The sequence below is a fragment of the Nipponia nippon genome, unplaced genomic scaffold (genome assembly GCF_047370975.1).
Source record: "Nipponia nippon isolate SJK-2023a ecotype South Korea unplaced genomic scaffold, ASM4737097v1 scaffold_2, whole genome shotgun sequence".
In the NCBI taxonomy this organism is placed as follows: domain Eukaryota; kingdom Metazoa; phylum Chordata; class Aves; order Pelecaniformes; family Threskiornithidae; genus Nipponia; species Nipponia nippon.
Window position 1 is genome coordinate 73,167,791 of NW_028262336.1, and position 22,950 is coordinate 73,190,740.

At 40.1% G+C, this 22,950-nt stretch overlaps 2 protein-coding genes across 3 annotated transcripts in view; one reads left to right on the plus strand and one right to left on the minus strand.

Annotated features, from left to right (window-relative positions):
* UBAC2 (UBA domain containing 2) overlaps positions 1-22,950 on the minus strand; it is a 102,646-nt gene that overhangs the window by 37,921 nt on the left and 41,775 nt on the right. The gene's annotated exons all lie outside the window — the stretch shown is intronic.
* Positions 5,070-15,006, plus strand: LOC104022959 (G protein-coupled receptor 183). Of its 2 annotated transcripts, XM_087757334.1 has the most exons (3): positions 5,070-5,145; positions 8,657-8,838; positions 13,083-15,006. In XM_087757334.1, exon 3 carries the CDS (start codon positions 13,120-13,122, stop codon positions 14,185-14,187), a length of 1,068 nt encoding a protein of 355 aa, XP_087613460.1. In that variant the 5' UTR covers positions 5,070-5,145; positions 8,657-8,838; positions 13,083-13,119; the 3' UTR covers positions 14,188-15,006. The 2 variants fall into 2 exon arrangements, with proteins under 2 accessions (XP_087613460.1, XP_009475006.2); XM_009476731.2 differs by lacking the exon at positions 8,657-8,838 and having other exon boundaries at positions 5,074-5,145.

Genomic DNA, 22,950 nt, shown 5'->3' on the forward strand with positions numbered 1-22,950 from the left:
CTTCTACTAGAAACTTGAGATGTCTGTATGCAAAGAAGGGCCACAGACACAAATACATGCTGACTTTAAACTGAGTTTACACCCACTTCATGTTTAGGAAGTTAATTTCAGTCATGTGGGTTAGAAAGGAAAATTTTCAAACAAACCAGAAAGCTCTAAAACCTGAAAGATTAAATTCTAGAGTTTGAACACTCTATACGGACACCATATCTATCCCAAAGGTGTGCCATAATAGCAGGCTCTACAACAATTATATCTTCATTTCGAAGAGCATGTTAAATTTCCACATTTGCAGTGAAAAAGAAACACAGCAGACCAGGTGGGAACATTCTACATCGTATGAAGTGACGAGATTGGTTTTGCACAGAGAAAAAAACAACTTGAAGAAACAATAACCTTGAAAAAAATAAACCAGAGATGTAGAAACTACTGGCAAAGAAGAACGAACCAGGGGCAAGTACTTCTCATAAGAGAAACACGCTACTTCAAGTTTAAAAGGGTGAATATTAAATGCAGATTAAAATAAAACATTTTAACATTAGTAAATATAAGCACAAAACACAGAAAAAATGGTTCTAAAATGTATGAACAAATAGGTAAAAAGCTAAATGTTACTTCTGCAAAAATATCTGCTGCTGTCAATGAAAGTTCTGTGGGATTAAACTTGCAGAAATAACCTGTTATTTTATTCAGAATGACTCACCACACTTACTAACTGCGGTGCTGTATTCTTCTTTATTTAAGTTCTTCATAAAAACATTAACCCGACAAATTCACAACCACATATTTTGGGGGGGACTAAAAATATCAGCTATAAAAGCAGCCGCAGATAATACAGAGCATGTAAACAGTGTGCTTGTAGTTCAGGTTACTACGTTACTTCAGTGCTCTGCGTTCCTACAGGCTGTCCAGACACTGCCATACTACACTTAAGGTGCCAGTCTTTATTCTGAAAATGTTAAACATTCTCAATAACATTCCCGAAAATTAGGTAACTCTCTGGAATATGACCACCCTCAATAGCTGGGATCCTCTGCCTGATGGAGCCCAGGACTCAAAGGAACCATCTATTGCACCCAACCCTTTTGCTACATGTGAGCAGGACACCCCAGTGCCCGAGGCCTCTCAATACCACCAAAAGCATTAGTTACCCAATACTCATGTATCTAACTGCCAATAGTTCACAGGAACGCAGGAAGAAAACGGAAAAAAAAAAAAACAAGACAAAACTTGAAGTTGTGCATCTTGAGGGGAAAAGAAAGGTTCCTCCTGTCCACGGGTATCTCAGCAGAATCACTGCAACTTTGGGTTCATCAAAATATGAGACCAACCAACCAACCACTTTACAATTCCCTCGTGAAGACAGTAGTCAGACACCTACCTCTCCTAAAAAAAGCTTTAGTTTTTAATGCCAAGACTATCCAACAATTTATTCCATAAACTGCTCAGCCCCATGGTAAACCAGTTTCAAGTTCCTTTCCCTTCCCATTGGTGAGCTAATCTAGACCTTTCCTCTTCTGCTGGCTAGAATCTTTCTTCCAATTTCAGTTTTATTCATCTTTAATAGGATGCTAACATATGTAATCATTATTCTTTAGCTTTTTCTAAAAAGATCAGTTAATCCTATCTCCCCTAAACCTTTGTTGTGCAAAGCTGACTTACGGTACCTGGCCATTTCTATTTACCAGCCTGCTGCAGTATACAACATAAAATTTCTTCACTTAGGCATTCACAATATACTGCCCTCAGACAAGCAATTACTGCAGACCATCAAAGAATTATTCAGCTTATAGCACTATGAAGATAATTTTTGATTTTTTTCTTTTTAATCAAGGCCCCTGTCCTTTATTTAATATATGATTAGCATGCTGCCATTCATGTGAAGGCCGGAGCAGGGAGATACAGATGAAACCAAAGGAGCGGTATAGGAATAGCTGGCCAAACCCCGTGCCACAACTGAGGAGACTATCACAGAACAACTGTTTATCCTTAACTGATAAGTTATTAATGTCAACTAGGTGTTACAGAGTTAAGTTATCCATGCTTACCTACTGACAGTTGCTGCTCTGTATCAGATGTCTGCAGCAAGTGAGGGCTTACCAGGTAGCTTTGCTTTCATTACTGATCCTACTAACCAAACAGGAGTTTGAGTTCAGCAAGAGAGAGGAGCTTGCACCTTTCTAAAAGGCAGGGGCTCCCAGTAAATCCCATGCCCAGCTAAGTCTGGCACAGACACTGGAGACAGGCAGAAGACATATGGAGGCACAAGGAAACATTGAAGGGATTTAGATGGTGCAGTATTTTGTTGAGGAGGTACAGTTCAAAGGCTGTATTGAAATTTTTAGTGTCCCAAGTTCATCTACGCTTGGGTGCTTAATTTCTTCTTCTTCTTCATCTATATTAACGTAACACATTTTATTTGGCCTCTGCAGAGTTACCATGGCTCACTGGTGAGTCATCATTTACTGTTCCTCTAACTCAAGTCACTTGAGAAACCACGTTTGTCCACAAAAAAAAAAAGGGGGGGGGGGGCAGGATTTAGCTACAGGTTAGTTCTAGACAGCTGACCTGTCTCCCAGAAAACAAAAGGAGTTAGTTTTGGAAGGGAAGGCAGTTCTGCAGTTAAGAAACAGGCTGGTTGGATCCATCTTCTGGTTGATCCATAAACACCCTGTGTAATTCAGAAGTCATTTCTTAGCTTGGGTAGTAGCTCTCTAGATATGGAATTGTAAAGCTAAATCCAGTACCATTTGTAAACTGCTCAAATAGAGTAGGGACTAAGTAAGCAGACAGAAAATGAATCATCACAGGCATCATAACATACTGGTCAAAATATTAACTGCACTGCTTTGATGTTACCATCTCCAAAAGTAACAAATTAGTATATTAATTTACGTGTTACTCTCCTTGCACGCCAAAAGCAAAACAGTAAGTTTTTGCACACAAATGGTAAACCCACACATATATCACACTTTTTGATACACGCCATTTCTTGATTTAAATGTTCAAATCCTGGGACAGTCAAACAGATATTGGAGAAACAGCAGCGGTATAAGAACAGAAAACAAATAGCTAGAATGATAAATCGTGAGTGAAAGAATGTAACCTGTACCATTTAGCTCAAGCAATTAACATCACATTATGCTAGGCTGCATTGGTAGCTAATACATCGGTGTGACTCAAAGGGTACAACCTAGTAATGGATCTTAATCAAAGGAAGGCAATATTTTATTGGATTGGAGCAGGAAACACATATTGGCATTATTTTATAATGGTAAGACTATTTTGAAAGAAACATTTCCTTTAGTATGAAGTTGTGGTAATAATGTCAGCTCTTGAGCAAAGACTACTACATGCCTGTGTATGACAAAATTTCCCATTTCTGCTACATATTTTTGCTGCTGGAGAGGCAACCACATTGCAGTATTACTTTGTGTATATATGAAGCAAGTTTGCTGTGCAATTTCCCTTTAAACAGTCTTTAATTCTCATTACTTCATTTAAAGAGAGTCTATTCTGTGATGAAGCTGAATAATTAAAAAAGAATTCAAAAACAAGAAAGGAAATAATCCAGAATAAGAGAACCTAAGACTTTCTGAATCTGGTGTTAGAAGATAAATGCCCCATAAAACCTGAGAGGCTGAAAGCCCTAGATTGAGCCCTTCAGCTCCCTAGCATCTCAGGGGAATCAAGCCATGTCTGCCCTGGGAGTTCAGCACCAGAAATATCAGTGTATAGTGCCAGCTAAATGCTCCAAGTAGTCACTAAAGTAGCCCAAAAGGCTCTGCTTCATTCTGCTATAGCAAAAACACTTCCCACAAGACAAGGTACATTTAGTAAAGTTTAACTTTGTTGTTAGATCTGCATTTACTTTAGGCCTTCTGATGAGATGGATGTGTTAGTCGAGATCCTATCTCTGCACACCTCTAACGCTGCAATGTCAGCAAACGCTTGTGCTGTGAACACAGCCCTAACGTTTCCAAAGAGGCATTCCACCCTCCGCATGGGTTGGACCCGCCAAAAATAGCATCATCGTGCCTACTTGCTGGTTCTTTAAAATCAGGCCACTGAATGAGGCCACTTTAAAGATAAACAGTCCTTCGCAGTCATGAACGACCAGTATGAATTTCTGGGGAAAATCCCAGGTAACTCTCAACCACAGCCTCTAACAGCAAACGACAGGATTTTCCATCTATCTCTGATCTCCAAAACCCTCTTGACAAACACACGATTTAACTCTCAGATCAACGTTCTTTACCCAGAAACAAGATTATTCCAGGTAACAATGGGTTACCTCACAATTTGACATCCCATTCCTTTCCTATTCCCTAGCCACCCATTCTTATCAGTATCATTTTAGGGGAATCAGATTTGTGTTTTAGAAGCTTTTTCTCTTTAATGTATTTACCTTACATGATTATTATTATTAATTATTATTATTACTATTATCCTTGCTCAAAATGCAATAAACAGCTTACAAAGGCACACATCCTCATTAATCTCTCAAACCACCAGAGTTCTTCAACTCCCTCATATATTTTCAAAGGGCATTTCTGTAAAGCCTCATCATTACGATACTAAAACAGTGCTGGGAATGTACACGGGCTGTCGAAATGTCTGTTTTTACACAGCATCTCAGTATGCCTCATTTCTGAGGTTTTCTTGTGCTGTGTCAGATCTGATCAGAACGAAGCAGTTTTAAAGCGTGTACTGATAATACAGCTCTTTGCCACAAACTAAATTTATTTTTAAATGCAAATGGCATATAAACAAAGTTTTTCACTCAGGGATTTCAGCTGGTCAACAACTAGTCAAGTAAACCTCTGGGTAAAGTCCCTTCTGTGAATGTCACTAATGCGTAACTTTGTGGGGGGGAGGTGGGAGGATTGTTTCTAATTACTCTCTTTGAACAGACTAATTGTAAATGGATTAAAAATAGATGCTTTCACATCCCATAAAACAGTAGACAGCAAATCAAGACCAGCGTACAAACAAGGTTTTTTTTAAGCACTTGAAAAACCCTACCCCTCCCACAAAAGACTCACGTAATCACTCTTGAAAACAATGTGCGAGGGTAAACGTTCGCAGTCAAGCCATCCTGCTAATGCCCTTAACTGCTCAGAGGATCCTAGAAGCTACTGATATGTAAGTACAGAAAAGAATTAACTTCTTACATTTTTGTTTTCACTGAAAAACGGCAAACAATTCCAGAAAGATTATTTCTTTTTTTGCATTATACTGAATATTTTCATGCGGTAGGAAGGATAAATGATCTCTGGATGGGAGAGACAAGGCTCGTGGAAGAAATTCTGTGATATTTCATGTTCACATATTAATATGCTGCCAGTTAGTTTTTATTTAAAGGACCTGTTGATCCACAGCATCAACAAGTTATTTCAAGCCTTTTCTTATAATACAGCCTTTTGACAATCATGGGGAAACATTTGATACTGCATTAGCTTAGACAATTTTTTCAGCAGTAGTAATTTAAATTATACTAATGCAGAAATAACTACTGTACAAGTAGTAAGAGAAGCATTGCAGTTCTTAAGTCGTTCACCGAACCTCGTGGAATACTTCAACAGTAGGAGAGAGCCTTAAAACAAATCCGTACTATGGTTGTGAATGCAGAGCTCGCCCTATCACATGCTCTCCTTGCCTATCAAACAGCCTTTATCACCAGCTCAAGAACTCCTCAGTCACTCTTCTCACGTCTAAATATTGCAACAGAATATTTTAAGAATTCCAAGTTTTATGAGCTAATTCCTCTTTTACTTTCTGACACGCATTTCCTTCTAAGTTTTTAAAAGGAATTCTTCTTCTGAATCGCAATCACCAAACATCTTTCTCCTTATTACTGATCTTCATGCCACAAAGCTAAAGAAATATTACAAGTGATATGATTTTTATACATCTTCCCAATTAAAAAGGATCTATTTTCCTGTTATACTGGCAAAACAAGACAGACTGTTCAACAGACAATAACTCAACTATCATTTATCTTAAAAAATAGAGACGGCATGCATGCCTTTGAGCACAGAATACAAGAGGTCTGTCTAAAATTTTCATGGCTCCTCCTGAAGAGACAAGGGAAAACTTACCTGGCAATTAGTCCTTAAGAGCTCAAATCTCATCCCTTTCTGTTAGAAAGACTGAGGATTATATATACATGTAATGAATAATACATTTAAGCTAGAGTTCTGAGGTTGTAATCCCTAAAATTAAAGACTGTACCTGTACAGGTTCCATATCATCCAGAAAAAAAAAAACCAAAAACCAAAACCCAAAACACATAAAAGGTGTGCATGTTTTCTAGTACTAAAATACAAATTGTTATTTGGCCCTTTTTTCTTCTGCTTGCAGGAATGTAATTGTCAGTGGCTCAGGTTTTTATCTTGTTTATTTGCTATATTTTAGGCTCTCTCCTTTTTACGTTTAGTGTACTTAGGCAAGTAAACTGAAGGGAGGTTAATAATCTCAGCATCAGCACGGCTCTGCACGTTAACATGCATCTTTGGCAGAGATGATTTATGTTAGATAGTTCTTACGCTTTTCATAGGATGGATCACATTTGGAAAGAGAGATCCAACAGATAAGAGCGAGACATGTACACTTCAAATTACTTCCACTTTTTCTTTAACTAGTTATGCAGCATTTCAACTCAACTTCTTTATTTCCATTTCGCTTAGTGTAGCTTCTATTATTTTTGAGCACCAAATATAACTGTCATACAACTTTGCAAAATCTATAGCAATAGATAAAAGCAGGACCATAAGGATCCTACAGTGTGTGCATCTGCAAATTCTGTTAAGCACTTAAAGAATATTATAATTCTTCTTAGCCATCATTAAGACAATTTCATTCATGGAACGCATACTTGGGATTCTCTGATGTGTGGTTGACAAATTTGGCTTTAGTACTCCAACAAATTTGGGTCTATACCAAGGAAGAATAAAAGCACTAGCCTGGAAACTCTCTCACCAAAACTAGCTGTGGGTTGTGACCTGAGGATTCAGTCTTCAGGTCATTAGGCCTACTCATTGTCATTTAGGACAGAAAACTCAACAGCTTTTGAAAAAAGGTAAATTAACATAATGCACTAGAAGCATACAAGTGTTAAAAGTGTTAGAAAAACAGAAAACTTTAGGACACGCCTGTCTCTTGCCTCAGCTTTTATTAAACCACGTGTAGTTCCCAAGCTGCCAATACATACACCTAGATATGTGTACCTTAGGTATATGTTCTTTCTATACTAACAAAGCATTCTACTGTGCAACTTAATATGCACACTTTTTAACATACGTAACTTAGTTGAATCAAGCCTTTTTCTCAGAGAAAACACTCTAGAATGAAGTCACTTGTATGGTAAATTAGAAATTCAAACAGTAAATACGACTGGTCAGCAGAAAACAATTAATTTTAGAGATTAAGGAAAAAATTAAACCTACATAACCACAGCACTGCATATTTCCCATCTTCTACTGCTCTTAAACTCTGTCAGACTTACACAGCTTACACCTATAAAGGACTGTAAGCTCAGTAAATCTTCAGGTCAGGCATTGCAGGGAAAGAGAAGTCTCTTTCCCAACCATTCCTTTTAAATCATTTTACTCTTCATGCATACATAAACAACATTGTTCCCCAATACTGTTTGTTAAAGAAATATTGTCCATCTCAGAGTGACTAAACCATACTATGTATAGAGTCAGGAGAGATCTTTCTAATGATCTGCTGGGCCTTTCCAAGAATTTAATTAGTATTCCTCTTAGATTAGCTACCGGCCAGACGGACCGGGGATTCATCTCCAAAGAATGAAAATTATGGAGAGACAGACAAATCACACATTAGATTACAATACACAGTTAAAGCCTTCTACATGTTCCCTGTTCTGCTGAAAAGACAGATGGTGCTCCTTCAGCAAAAGCAGGAGATGAGAACAAGAAGAAAACTCATTTAGCATACAGAGAGAGCTTTGTATGACTGCTTGCACATAATCCAAACCAATGCAATCTAAGGTTGCAACACTGCAAGTGCTGGCTCACAACTTAAATCTGTGCTTGTTAATAGTTAAATGTATGTAAACGTTACGATACTACATATAAAGCTCATTATACATTAACATCTCTGTGAACCAGGGCTTTGGATTACGTAGTACTTCCAGACTGGAGACACCACTCCGTTCATCAAACACCTTTTGCAGTGGGGACTCTACTCTGAGCTGGGCTCTTGCGTACTGCAGTATAAATGTAAACCAAATGAATAATGCCAAGCAAAAGTTTTTACGGAAAATGAATGTCCTAAACCAACTTATTTTCCTTCTTTGATGAGATTACAAAATCGGCTTAGAAAGGCACCTGCACAGATTTCAGACATGCTAGATTTTGTAAGCAGCTTGACACAGTACTCTGATTTTTTTTTCCCCCGAGTGGATACTATTGCTATCAAACATCAAGAAAGCACCCAGAACAGACTAAAAGCTGGCTAGCTAACAAATCTCATGAAGTAATTGGCTAAAGAAAAACTTTTTTTCCATTGGTGGTCAGAAAGCAAATAAAATTCTAAGACTTGAAAATGGCAAGTGAGAGAGCAATAAAGAACAACCTGCGCTGGTTGCAAGCCTGGGCGTAATATTAAAATTAATTTTAAACTCCCCCAGGTGTAAGGTCCTCCCAGGTAGAAGCAGAGAGCAATGGCCATGCCCCTACACTGGAGATATCCTAGGACACAGTGAATTTGAGAAGTACTCCGGGGTCACAGTGAGCTAACTTCACAGGCTCTCAGTGCAACGCTACACAACTCTGTCTTGGATACCCGAGCAGAAAAAGCAGGGATGTAGTGGTGAGTACACTTCCAGGTACACCGATACCGAGAGGTATCTGGAACCCCATCCCCCGTGTGGGACTAAGCTGGGGTTAAAACAGACGTCATGGGACTATTTTGCCTTGTGGTGAGACATTTGAGAAGTACACCTTGTATTGCCAAAACCATGAGATTGTATAAAGGGGAAAGGCTTAACGAAAACAGCAACCACAAATTAATTTGAGAGACATTTAAATAAGACACACACACATTTTTAACAGGGAGACTGACTGACCAAAAACTACAGTACAAGTGGCTAATTCACTTTCTCTTCAGTTCTCCAAATCAAGACCAAACAGCATTTTGGAAAAGATGCTTTAAATGAAAAGTTAGTGGAATCCATACACAAATAACTAAAATAATAACATAACCTGGATTATACAGGTGGTCACATTAAACGAGCAAGTGGTCTCTTTGCACTACAACTTTACAGGTCTGTGTTATTGAGCATTGTGTATCTGCAGACTTAGGAAAGTAAAAACCTGAACAATCTTCTTTACAATACCAATATTAAGACAGGAATTTTAAATACTTTATGCCTTAAAAGTTTGCATGTACCTCTATGCCAAAAAATTGTGGCAATGTTTTCCAAAATTATTAAATTGATAAGGAAATTAACGTCATCTTTTTTTTATACATATACTTCAAAATACTATTGTTAATAAACTCAGGAGGCCACTGGGTTCAATCCAACAACCTAGAAGAGCAAACATTCTGGTAGTGATCCTAGAGGGTAGCTTCAGTGGTGCATCTGGATTCATGACATGAAATGGCCATGTTCTCATAAGGCATTCAGGCACACAACTCATTAAAATCAGTAAGAATCAAGTCCAGCTAGTCTGAGGTTTGCACCAGTAAGGAGGTAACATTCTCCATTTTTGCTCCAAGAACACAAAACACACGAAAAGTACACAAAATGGGCCTGCTGTTGTTTTTTTCAGGTACATTCTGTGAAGGATGGCACATGCTCTGTAAGTGTAATAAGTTGATCGCTGAGAATTGCTGACAAGAAATAAACAGCAACCTGACACAAGGAACAGGACTCCAAAAAAGTCTTGTTTTACTTAGTAGTGTAGACAACTTTTAGGAAGAAAGTATTTTTTTTAAATGCAGCCCTGTTCAAGATTGACAAGAAAAGGTGAAATACCTGCTGAGGTGAATGGCTTTCACCCAACAACAACAAGAGCTCAGATGTACAAAGAAGTTACTATAGCTCAGGTGATGTACATTAAGTTGTCAGATAGTAGGAATGTTATCATCTGTTTGGGCCCCAAACCATATACAGTATCTCGAGAGATTTTTTTTTTTTTAAAAAAAGAAATCTATTCAGGTAATATAGCACCTAGACACCATGGTAACTGCTCAAAAATGCCCATACATACCTACATATAGAGAAAATACCAGTGCTGATCTGAAGTATTATAAAATACGCACCCTACATTAACAGTCAAAACATTCTGGGGATGACGGAGGATCAAAAAGAACACTTTCCCCACCCAGGGCTGACTCCCACGGCAGGCAGAAGAGCCTGCTGACATCCTCTGCCAAGGAGCACAGCTTAGCTGACGTGCACACTGCCCTGGGAGGCCCATGAGCTGTGCTCCTCCAGCTTGCTTCTCATCTGTTTGCGGCCGGTTTGTCCTGCCATGGAGCTGCTCCCCACGTATACCCACGCTAGCACCACGGATAGACACAAGGTCTCTCTCAGCTAGGACTCCTTCTCCATACACCCATGGTTTTATGCGAGGGTGAACGTCCTATTCTGAGCAACAACAAGTTCTAGATTAATTTATTACCTTAAAGATCGGACTTCATAGCACAAAGTTAGGTAACATGCATTTTATGAAATTCTACTCTTGATATAAAAAAAAAAATCATTGAAATTACAGAATTTTTCCTAAACCATAGTTAAACGTGTTTGTCTAATAAATATTCTACATTGTACAAACACTTATAGAAAGGCAAATGAATGGACATGACAATTACGCACTTTATTTATGAACCAAAACTATTACACCTTTACAGTGAAAATAAAATTATGCAGTTAATATGCTGTAGCTAGTTACTGCAGTAGAACTGTTTATCACAAATCTTAAATTATTCTTCCTTACATATGTTTAAGAAATGATTTTACCTAAATGTCAAGGAAGAGGTGAGTAGAAGATAGATGTCATGCTGGGAGTGTGAACAAGTAATCAGAAGCATTGCAATAAGAAAAACAAAACAAAATACTTCAATGACTTTTATCCAGGTGCCTACACAAACCCACACCATTTTCTGCAAAAAGCAGTCTGTTACACTTACGTAAAACAAGAGCCATCCTACACGCTTCTATAAGGGAAAAGACAAAACAGGAGGAAAGTACACCAGAACCATCCTCAGGGTTGCAACTACTGTATTAATCAATCATCAAACACACTAGCACCAAGATACTGTGAATGATGCGGAATTAACTAACATAACATTACAGACATTCTTAAATCTGCACTACAGCTGGAGTTGCTATTTACCAGTTTAATTCCCTTATTCAAACCACAGAACTCCCACTTCAGATTTGACTTCCAACCCTGAATGCAGTATTCCCATGTCTTGACACACGGTACACACTTCACAGGCATCTAAGAATCAGAACATTGTGCATCTATCAGTCAGAAATCACTCACCTGTCTTTCCTACTGCCTGTGCAACACAGCAAATATAGACTTAATATACTATCTGGATGCTAAATTTCTTCCTTAAACATACGTGACATAACTCATTAATGTATTTTAATACAGATCATCCACTATGCACGGGTTTACTGTTTACAGAGACCCTCATGCACCCCTGCTAACCTAGCCAGAAGTGTGATCAGACTGGCTTATAATACAGTATGTGTTGCAGGTACATTAATTGTGAACAACTTGAAATAAGTAGGACAATCTCCTTAAAACATGAAAGAAGATACTAACCTTTTAATGCTTTCACAAGTTAATAAAAGCATAATGAATACTTTTTAAAATGTGTAGCTTAAACCCCTTAAAACTGAGAGGTATTTTTCCAGAGACTTTTTTGAGGTACCACAGGCTACTGTTGCTTGTAAATATTGTGTGTTGAAAGGCAGATCCTCAGAAACAGCCTAGACGTTTGAATTAAAGGTACCAGATGGACTTAAAACTCAGGTGACAACAGCTTTTATCTCCAGATAGTATTCTGCATTAAAGCAGAAGCAATCTTGTTTTGACTGCTGTTTTGATCCATAAGTGGTGCCTCTGAGAGGCACCATTTTGCAGAACAGCTGCTCGAGGAGTAATGTGAGGTGCCCCATCCTTTCTGACATTTATGCTTACGCTATGCAACTCTCAGGTAACAACACATCTAAGAAATATTTTGCACTGGAAGCAGTATCAACAGGAGGGGGTCCCTTCCGTTTCTGAAATTCTGCTGGTCATTTTTTACACTTTTCAGTCCCCCAAATCACTGCCACTTTGCAGCTCTTCCATGCTACTTCTGACTGTGCAGGTTAAACAATTTCTGAAATCTACTAAATTGACAACGTGTAAAATATTTCAGCTGGGTTCTCTCTCTTTTGCAGCACCACTAAAGAGCGACTGAAGTAACAGTCTTAAAAATTCATGTATGCAACAATATTTGAATTAGATTCCAAAAGCCAATTCTTAAAACTAGTATTAAACAAGCTGAATTATTATAATGCCAATATGATAAGAATGCTGAAAAAATTTAGTTTCTCTAAACAAGTTAAACCATCACAACGTGAATTATTAAGACACAAAAACTCCCTAAAAATTACTGAAACACATTTAAAAGATTTTGTCTGCTTGTCTGACCCTTGGGGCCTTCATATGATCGATCCTTTATCATGTGGTTTCTGCAGACTCCTTTTTCCCCTCAGATTGCTTTAAACAGTCTCCCACCTCCTGACCATCTAGAAATTTCACTTTCCAAATACATTACATTCCTGGTTTATTATTTTGCCCCCTGATTTTTTCCAGGAGAGAAGGAATTGGGAATAAAACAGAAAAGCCAAAAAGAACCATCTTTTTGTTTGTTTGTTTTTGGAATAGGGCTTGAAAAGTATTTCACCATAATGAAGTTTCATTTCAGTTTTTTACAACCTTGATTTTTGCAACAGACGTTAGCTGTTGTTATGCAGAAGAAGTTTACATTTATTACAAAATGTTCCCTTTTGGTTTTTGTTTGTTTTTTTTTTTTTTCTATGTTAGGGCTACTGAGCTTCCTGGAACAACAGTGGTTACAGAAATGGACGCTTTCACAGCTTCTCAGACAAACAGTTCCACCTGCGACTTGTATGAGCACAAAGACACAGCACGGATACTACTGTCTGTCTTCTACAGCTTCATCTTAATACTTGGGGTGATTGGAAACACCATTGCTCTCACCGTCATTTTTAAAAACAGAAAGAAGATCAACTCCACTACCCTCTATTCAACAAATCTCGTCTTCTCTGATCTCCTGTTCTGTATCGCCTTGCCTACGAGGATAGCCTACTACGCCCTGGGATTTCACTGGCCATTTGGAGAAGCATTATGTCGAATAACCGCTCTCTTGTTCTATATCAACACCTACGCAGGTGTAAACTTCATGACATGTTTGAGCATTGACAGGTTTTTCGCTGTCGTCCACCCCTTCCGATACAAGATCAGAAGGATTAAATATGCCAAGGGCATTTGTGTCTTTATCTGGTTTCTTGTATTTAGTCAAACTTTCCCATTACTTATACAATCCATGTCACAGGAAGAAAAAGAAAGGACTACATGTATGGAATATCCAAACTTTGAAAAAATAGCACACCTACCACTTATACTTCTTGCTGCCTGTTTAGTAGGGTACCTTATTCCCCTGGGGATTATACTGTTTTGTTACTCTCAAATTAGCTGCAAACTTTTTCAAACGGCCAAGGAAAATCCACTGACTGAAAAATCGGGGATAAACAAAAAAGCCATCAATACAATCATATTTGTAATTATAGTGTTCATCATCTGCTTTACCCCTTATCATGTTGCAATCATACAACACATGATTAAGAAGCTTCAGAATGAACCCTTGTGCACTGAAAAGAAAATTTTCCAGAAGTCGCTCCATTATACCGTGTTTCTGATGAATTTTAACTGCTGCCTAGATCCTTTCATCTATTTCTTTGCATGCAAAGGATACAAGAGAACTGTAATGAAAATACTGAGGCGGCAAGTGAGTGTATCAATTTCAAGTGCCGTCAGGTCACATCCGGAAGAAAGCTCACGCGACGTGGGAGAAACGCAAATGACGGTACTTGCAAAATCTTCCAATGGAAATCTACCTGAAAAATAAAGTCTGTAGTACACCACAGTGGAGCAAGCTTAAAAATCCAGGGTCCACAGTAAAAACTCTTAGTGCTCCCTTTATAGCAGTGTAAGTAAGATTCTGTTTCTCAGGGTGTCAGGAAATCAAGGAGTGATGTTGGACTGAAAAAGAATTGTCACAGGACTCAGCATTATAATTTCCTAGCTGTATCATTTTGACTGATCTCATTATTTTTTCCAGGAAATATGCACCATTATGAATGGTCAGATTCCATACTGCACATATATATGCCTGATGTTATTAACTCAAGCAAAGACTCGATTCACAGTTTGGGTGTCTGAGAAAGGATTAAACACAAATAGCTTACTATTCAGACTGACTACAACCAGAACATCTGAAAATTGCAAGACCTCTCGCTGAGCTTTCCCATCACGTCTTCATACAGTGTACCTGGGATCCCTTTGGGCACACTGAAATTGGGCCAGCAAAGAGACCAAATGGCTTAAACACATCCTGCTGGAATAGGCTCAATACCAGTTGAGTATCCAGGATGCAAGCCCTGGGTTCCTGCTGTCGTGCCCTTCCGTCATGTGTCAGTTTCCTTCCCTACTTTATTTCTGGTCCCTGTGTTTTTTCTTTTGTCTTCTGTCTTATTAATATGCCTTCACCTGCCAACACAACTTGGTAATTGCACCATGAGGTTATGATGGAAAAGGAAAATGAAAGAGTGCCTGATAATTACTGGTAGAAGCTATGCCAGATGTCAGAATAAATGTTATTTATTACAGCTGTACCTCTCCAGCATTGAGGTTGTACTGGAAGTCAAATAAACATAGTTACATTTGTCATCTTTGCAATTCCTTCCTTCCTCACATGTTGACCTCCACCTACCTGCAAGCATGGAAGGGTCATATCTGAACAGCAGTACGGAAACATTAAATTAACAATTACTTTCTTAGGGGAAAGAAAATGCGTAAGACCCTATATTTCATACCACTTAGGTTGACAAAATTGAGTTTCTAATTACAAAAGACACTATGCAACTACAGAAAAATGAAGCAAGAAAAATAATTTTTAACTGGAGAAGCTGGACTTAATTCTGTATGCTATAGCAGTTCTGTTCTTGTCAGCTTTTTTAACGAACTATTTAAAATTTTATTTAAGAATTTATTCCTATTGGAGTAAGCAAATAATAGCTTGATAAAACCACAGACAGACCACTCATGAATACCTAGAAGCGTATTATTAACATCACACCTGTACAAGCTCATTTTATTCTACTAATGTCTGTTTTTTTTTATTTTTGGTATGCGTTTCATCTAACTGTGATTATAAAATCTTAAAGACAAGAAGTCTTTTTTATATTTGCCTGTAAAATATAACTCAAATTTGTATTACAGCACCACATAATGCAGATATCTATTCTCTTCTAAGTGGAAACAAAGTGCAGATCTGTATTGAAAATCTTTATCCTCATTCTCTCACGTTAGCAATTCTGTTATTTTCAAATTTAGACTTTGTTTCTAAATCACATCAACATTCTCAAACAGTTAACTTTACATCAAAATACCGCTTTTGCTCTAATAAGCCTTAGAGTGTTGGTCCAGTTAGATACAGGCTTGAGAAAAGCTACTTTTTCTCCTTCTTTTAATATTTCTCAAATGCTGAAGAAACCAATAAAATAAAAACTTATAAAAGCTAAGATAAGCTCAGCTTCCTGACAAGAGTCCTACAGGCACAGACATACAGACAGACAGTGACAATTTATAGCTGTGGCAGCTGATGCCACTGCTTCCCCTCACTCCTTGTCAGCACGCACTCAGAGCTCATGCACGCTTGTATCAATGAGGAGCCTCTTTTCTGTATGCTTATCTGAAACTGCCAAAAGTAGCGGTGGTGGTTTCAGTGGGCCTAGGACACTGCAGGGAAGTCATTTAGAGAGCATCTGTCCTATTTCCTCTACCAGCTGTGCTGTGGGGCTGGTAGCCATCACCAGAGAGATGGTAACAAGCTGCTGCATGGGAGCAAGTGAGAGCAGTAGTACTGAAAACTTACAGCTCTTCTCAAACAACTGGTTTTCTTCAAGATGCCCTTCGTTATCCATTCATCCTGCTGGTACTCTTCCCCCAGTACTGTATGTTGGAGAATTTTTACGATAGCAGTTACCTATAGTGGCACACCTCAGGTCCCTGTCCTCCTGCATGCTGCACAGATATGAATAAAGGGGGTAAAGCCATACCTGGTACCTCTTTTCCTTTCCAACACTGAGTATATAACAGATGTTATCTGTCTTAAAAGACATGAGCACGCCATGCCATGCAAGCAGTATGAGCTTTGCAAAAGAAAATGAGCTTCTGCTTTGGCAAAAGCTTTTGGTACATTCTAGGAAATGCCCCCCCGCCTTGATACATTCTAGGAAACGGTCATACAGATCTGGAGCTCACTCACCCTTTTCACATACAAATAAAGCAGTTCACAACTAGCAGCAGGTTCAAATGGCTTGCTCATTACGAGGATCCGACTGAAGTTCTTTGGAGAAACTGGGACTCTATTTGGCGGGTTCAGTCAGGCTCTTAAGTCCAGTCAGGATCTTAAAACTTTTGTTCATGGCAAAATGACAGAACATCTTTTAACTCTACACTTTGGAGTGTAGGGCTAGGGCAGTTGCTGAGAGGACTCCAACTAGAGTACGTATCCACTGCTGACATCTCTCTCAAATCTTATCTGGTAGGGAATGTGACACAGCACACAGAAATAAAAATGATGGTGGGGGTCAAATGGTAGATATTTTGGCTGTCTCTGTCCAAGTCAACTCATCACAAGCGGTGTTCCCCAGGGCTCAGTGTTGGGGCCGGTTCTGTTTAATATCTTTATCAGTGATCTGGATGAGGGGATTGAGTGCACCCTCAGGAAGTTTGCAGACAACATCGAGTTGGGCGGGCGTGTTGATCTGCTGGAGGGTAGGAAGGCCCTACAGAGGGATCTGGACAGGCTGGATCATTGGGCCGGGGCCAGCTGTATGAGGTTCAACAAGGCCAAGTGCCGGGTCCTGCACTTAGGTCACAACAACCCCATGCAACGCTACAGGCGTGGGGAGGAGTGGCTGGAGAGCTGCCTGGCGGAAAAGGACCTGGGGATGTTGGTTGACAGCCGCCTGAACATGAGCCAGCAGTGTGCTGAGGTGGCCAAGAGGGCCAAGGGCATCCTGGCTTGTATCAGAAACAGTGTGGCCAGCAGGACGAGGGCAGTGATCATCCCTCTGTACTCAGCACTGGTGAGGCCGCACCTCGAGTCCTGTGTTCAGTGTTGGGCCCCTCACCCCAAGAAGGACATGGAGGTGCTGGAATGTGTCCAGAGAAGGGCAACAAAGCCGGTGAAGGGTCTAGAGCACAAGTCTTATGAGGAGCAGCTGAGGGAGCTGGCGTTGTTTAGTCTGGAAAAGAGGAGGCTGAGGGGAGACCTTATTGCTCTGTACAACTACCTGAAAGGAGGTTGTAGCAAGATGGGGGTTGGTCTCCTCTTGGTAGCAAGCAACAAGAGGAAATGGCCTCAAGTTGTGCCAGGGGAGATTTAGATTAGATATTAGGAAATATTTCTTCACAGAGAGAGTGGTTAGGCATTGGAATGGACTGCCCAGGGAAGTGGTGCAATCACAGTCCCTGGAAGTGTTCAGAAAATGTGTGGCTGTGGTGCTTAGGGACATGGTTTAGAGGTGGACCAGGCAGTTACATTAACAGTTGGACTCGTTGATCTCAGAGGTCTTTTCCAACCTTAATGATTCTGTGATAAGTCCAGAAAAGAAAGTGGCATAGACACCTGTTGTTGAACACATGACCAAGTGAAAGTGCTCATGTGAAAAATCCCAAAAGAGACACGAATTTTCAGCAAAAGAGCATTTAGTGCCTTCACCTTTTCTTTCACCGAGAATGCAAAGCTAAGGACTACTACTGCAAGTGCTCAGATGGGTTCCCTTAGCCACCTTGGGCTAGAAGTTATTGAAGCCTAACTGAAAGTGTGGAGACAAAGGACACAATCTCCTGTGGCTTACAGTCCCAGCAGAAGAGGGCAGGTGTTCCCCAAGGCATTGCTGCCTGACTCTTTTGGCTGTAGCCCTGAAAGCTATGCAGATGAGGAATCTGTCAGCAACACGGTCATCTCCTAGCAAAAGACAATAACAGCAACTGTCCGAAGTGGTAAACACGCTACCACAAATAACACAATTCCTGGAGGTGGTTAATGACTGCTCTTAAACCAGCAAGCTCATTAGTATAAAGAAAAAATTGTAGGGTTTGGGTTTTTTTTAAAACAGATGTTGCATTAAAGACTAACATTGTTCCGAAATTCAAAAGCTTTCAGGTAAGCAAGGAATGAATAGACTCCAAGAAAATAATGAGACAGCCTGCAACATAAGAAAAATAAATGGGGTGTAGCTGAAGAGAAAGAGAAGAGAAGCTTTGCCTTACACAACCAGTTTTGGGGGAACCGAAAAGCAGCAACGTACTCTGTCTCTTCTGTCTCCACATCTGTGGTACAGACCAGGGGAAGAACTCAAGACAAACTAAGGTTTGCATCTTAGCAGTATCCCACTATGCTGACTCAATACAGACAAGGTCAACGGACACCAAGAATCACTAGAAAAACATCAAATTCATCTGAGTGAAATATTTCCTAATACAGTCTTGGCTAAGCTGCAGCCTGCAGACTAAGGCTATGGTATAAAATGAACCCAGCCAAGCTGCAAGCCTTTTCTGAAGAAAAACAGGGGAATTGCTGTTTGTGTAGTAAATGCTCAGACATATTTCCTCATTTTTTTTCCCCTCAGAATACTCTCTTGGCTTCCAGCAACGTCTAACTTCGCACTTCTGAGGCAGACGTCTCATCTTTGCACATGACAGTCCTCAAACATTTTTTCTTCCATCAGCCTGTCTGGTCCCTTTTTGAACTCAAATAAAATATCTGTGTCTGCAGCATCTTGCAGCAAGAAGTTCCACAGTCTAACTACGCATGGTGTGTGGAGCCATCTTCTTTTCACTTGTGAGAACCGTTAGTTTCATTTTAAGTCCCCTGCTTCTTGTACTAGAAATGAGTGAACACTGCGACTCCCTATTTATCCTGTCCTCATTACTTGTGGTGATTTTACAGACCTGCAGCAAATCCCTTTCCTTCAAGTCATCTAGTCTCTTCTCCTATGAACAGCCAGAACAAAGCTGTTCACCACTTCATCCAAATTACAGAGGAAGGGAAGAAGGCCAGTGCAAAGAAGGAATGGAAATCCAGCTGTGTTGGAGCTGGGTGGCAGAAGAGAACAGCGTATCTCCAATACACAGGGAGATCAACAGCAGACTGATCTACTTTTCCTACCACAGTAGCATACAGGTAAGTCTCAAAACTGGCATCTTGCCCCACGACTGCTAAATTTGGATAACCTTGCTCAGACGCATTAAATAAAGGAGAATAGGACCTCCATGTGCTGGAAAAATGGGCTCACAGGAACCTCATGAAGTTCAGCAAAGTCAAATGCAAAATCCTGCACCTGAGGCAGAATAACCCCGCACAACAGTGCAGGCTGGGCACTGCCTGGTTAGAAAGCAGCTTGGCAAAAAAGGTCTGGGCTCCTGGTGGACAACAAGTTCAAGAGGAGTCAGTTGTGTGACCTCATGCCCAAACGTGTACAGGACCGTGTTAGAAAGAACATCAAGGGAAATGATCTTTCCCCTCCATTCGGTACTTATGAGATCATACCTGGAGTCCCGTACCCAGTTTTGGGCTTCCAGTACAAGAAAGATACTGACATACTGGAACAAGTCCAGCAGGAGGCCACCAAAAATGATGAAGGGGCTGTAGCACTCCTAGTGGAGGAGAGGGTGAAAGAGCTGAGATGGTTCAACCTGGAGAGGGAAGACTGAGAGGAGATGTTATCACTGTCTTCAGCTGCCTAATGTGGAGGGGTACAGAAAAGATGGCAACACACAGTAACGAGCACAAGTTGCAGCAAGGAACGATTAAACATTAGGAAGCATTGTTTCACCATGAGGTTAGTCAGACATTAGGAAAGGTTGCACAGAAAGGCTATGAAATCTCTATCCTTAGAGATACTCAAAACTTGACTGGACACAGCCCTGATTAAATTGGTGCTACACAACGAACTCTCAGAGGCTCCTTTCAACCTGCATCCTTCTATGACGAACAAATTTGGTCAAAACTTTGATTAAATTAGACAAGAAAGCAACATGAAACTCAATGGCCTTGCAGTAAAACTACCAAATGATATAACTTAAAAAGCTTCCAGTGTTGTTCTCTGTTTAAGTCCTTATCAAAATGCTGTCATTAGCATCCTCCTAAAATAAAGAAAGGTCAAGACATGGCCTAGATTTCTTTCCAAAAAGCTGCATTCATTTTTCCTCAGTGCAAAAATATGAGTTTCTCCTCTTCCTCTTTTCTTTTCCTCAGTTGTGACAGATGTTGTGCAAAGGGCTAAATTAAAACAGCAAGTTTTGCACCTGTTCTGAAGGCAGCAACTTTTGTGGTTATCCTATCCCCTCCAGAAGAGTATACGTCGTCTTATACCATGCACAAGGAGAGCTATGTTCCTCCCTCTAATAAGCTAGACTTAGCAGTTTCATCCTTCCTGTGCCATGTAACTTTCGAGGGAAGTTGTGGTTAGTTAGCAGAATGCACTCCGAGGCAGCCTACTTTAAATATAGAGATGCTGAAAACTGATTATTCTCAACTTACTAGCCTACAAAGCAGCCAGATAGTGTTTTATCAGCAGCTGCTGATACTAAGGGGCTAAGAACTTGATGAAACCTTAATATCCCAACTTCTAAGCATGGAAACTTACAGTAGTTCTGTCTAGAAGTAACTATGACAGCTCATTGTCCCCAGTTGGACAGGAAGAGATGAAGCAGCCCTGCCAGCTGCACGTGTGAGGCATTTTTGACAAAAAGAGACAACTGAAGACTCTTGACAAGGTACCAGACTATCAAGGCAACTCCAGGACGATTCTGGGTTTTTTGGCCTTTAAAAAAATAAATACAGTGTATCCACAATGACAGCTATTCAAAACAAACACCCATTAGAATCTTACTCCTTCACTCAGATGAGCGCAAACCAACTCTTCAAATGTGTCAGGGCTAGCTAGTAGAACAGATACACAATAATGTTATTTATGCTAAAAGAGGGATAGAGGGCAAAGCTTCACATTCATATCCCCGATACTTAACAACATCTCATGAGCTCTCCTAGTGGCTTTTTTCTAGACAAAAAAAGAAAAGACATAAATGATCAGACAGGACATATAGAAAGAGGCCTCTAAAAAAATAACACGTTGCATGTCACTATTAAAAATGTCACCTGCAAGAAAGTATTTCAGTTCTGTTGAGAGGAGGTGGCGGGTGGGGCAGGGCATAAGAGGTTACTGGCATAACAGATTAATTCCATTAAATGAAAGATCTTTCATCTTTAACTCCTCTTAACCCACAAGCTAGAGCAGAAGCTCTAGAACTAGCATGCTTGGATTATCACCACTGGCAAGCAGAACTAGTGACCACAAACACCCGGGGTTACTGCAAAACGAGCAGCTTCCAGTTCTGGGCACAGCCATCTCTTCACCCCTCCTTGCTTTCCTGCTGCAGCGTTCCAGCCGTTCAGCTGGCACCCACATCCCATGCCCTTGGCCACGAGGAGCCCCTGCACACCCGGGAGTGCAGGGAGAGCTGTCGGCAGCTAGGCAAACCTACAGAGGCCAAGCTCGTGGCTAAGAGCAACCAGCTGAGGACCACCGTAGATGGAGAGCCTAGAGTCAGGGAAATGCCTCCTGTTGTCTGAGCTGATTTTACTGCCTCCATAAAAGGCCTCTTTACATTTCCTCCACTGCATGTGGAAGCTGAACTTGGAAAAATTAATTCCCCTGGCTACGGCTTTGCCTTCCTAACAGTGTGGTTGCTGGTGCTGTGGAGGCACTTACTGCACAGCTCAGCATCTCTATTTAAGCAGTCAAGCACCACTACCATCACATATCCCTTTGCAGCGCTTCTTGTGCTGCAACTTGCAAATTCCTGCTGAAATTAAAAGATTAATGATCAGAATTGTAATTAAACAATGTCCACAAAAAAGATTTTTGGAACAGACATCAATTAAAGAGTTGGTATCATTACAGATGAAATCTCATTGTCATATGCCCTAGATAAGGTCTTGAACTTAAACAACAACAAAAAAAACCAACAAAAAAAAAAGAGTAGTATTTGTCTTTAATGTTTTAATCAGTTCTTCTAAGACTGAGCAATCTTTATTGGTTAATTTACATCCTCTGTCGAAATAGCAAGGCATAGATAGATAGATTAGCAAGGCATAAAGATAGAGCCTGAATTCTGAAATTAATTCTCAGAAATCTGATTCTAGTGCTCTTTCACAAGGTGCCACTTTCTAGTCACAAACAAAAACAGGAAACAAGTGCACCTGACTGGCCACAGACACACTGGTAGAAAAAGTTTTTGCTCCTCTCATCTTACAGTTTTATCCAACTTTGTCAGCGTCTCAAATAGAGCAAATAAGAACCATGATTTACACTCCATCTAATCTGACAACACAACCCAACTGCTCACAACAGGACTCTTCCACACACAGGATGATGACAGCGGTGGCCAAGTGGGAAGGGCAAAATGTCAGGGCGTACCAAGAAGATGCACCAAGAACTGCAGAGCACCTCAGAACTATAATGGAAATTTTGCTTTCGTTAAGTGACCTTTGCTTAGAACAGCAACACTTCTTCGATCCATAAGAAATCAGAAA

Excerpts from the sequence above, each read along its gene's own strand:
- LOC104022959 (XM_009476731.2), top strand. The coding sequence starts at position 5,105 with ATGCCCTTAACTGCTCAGAGGATCCTAGAAGCTACTGATAT. Across the intron at positions 5,146-13,082 it reads ATCCTAGAAGCTACTGATAT|GGCTACTGAGCTTCCTGGAA; the intron begins GTAAGTACAGAA and ends TTTCTATGTTAG.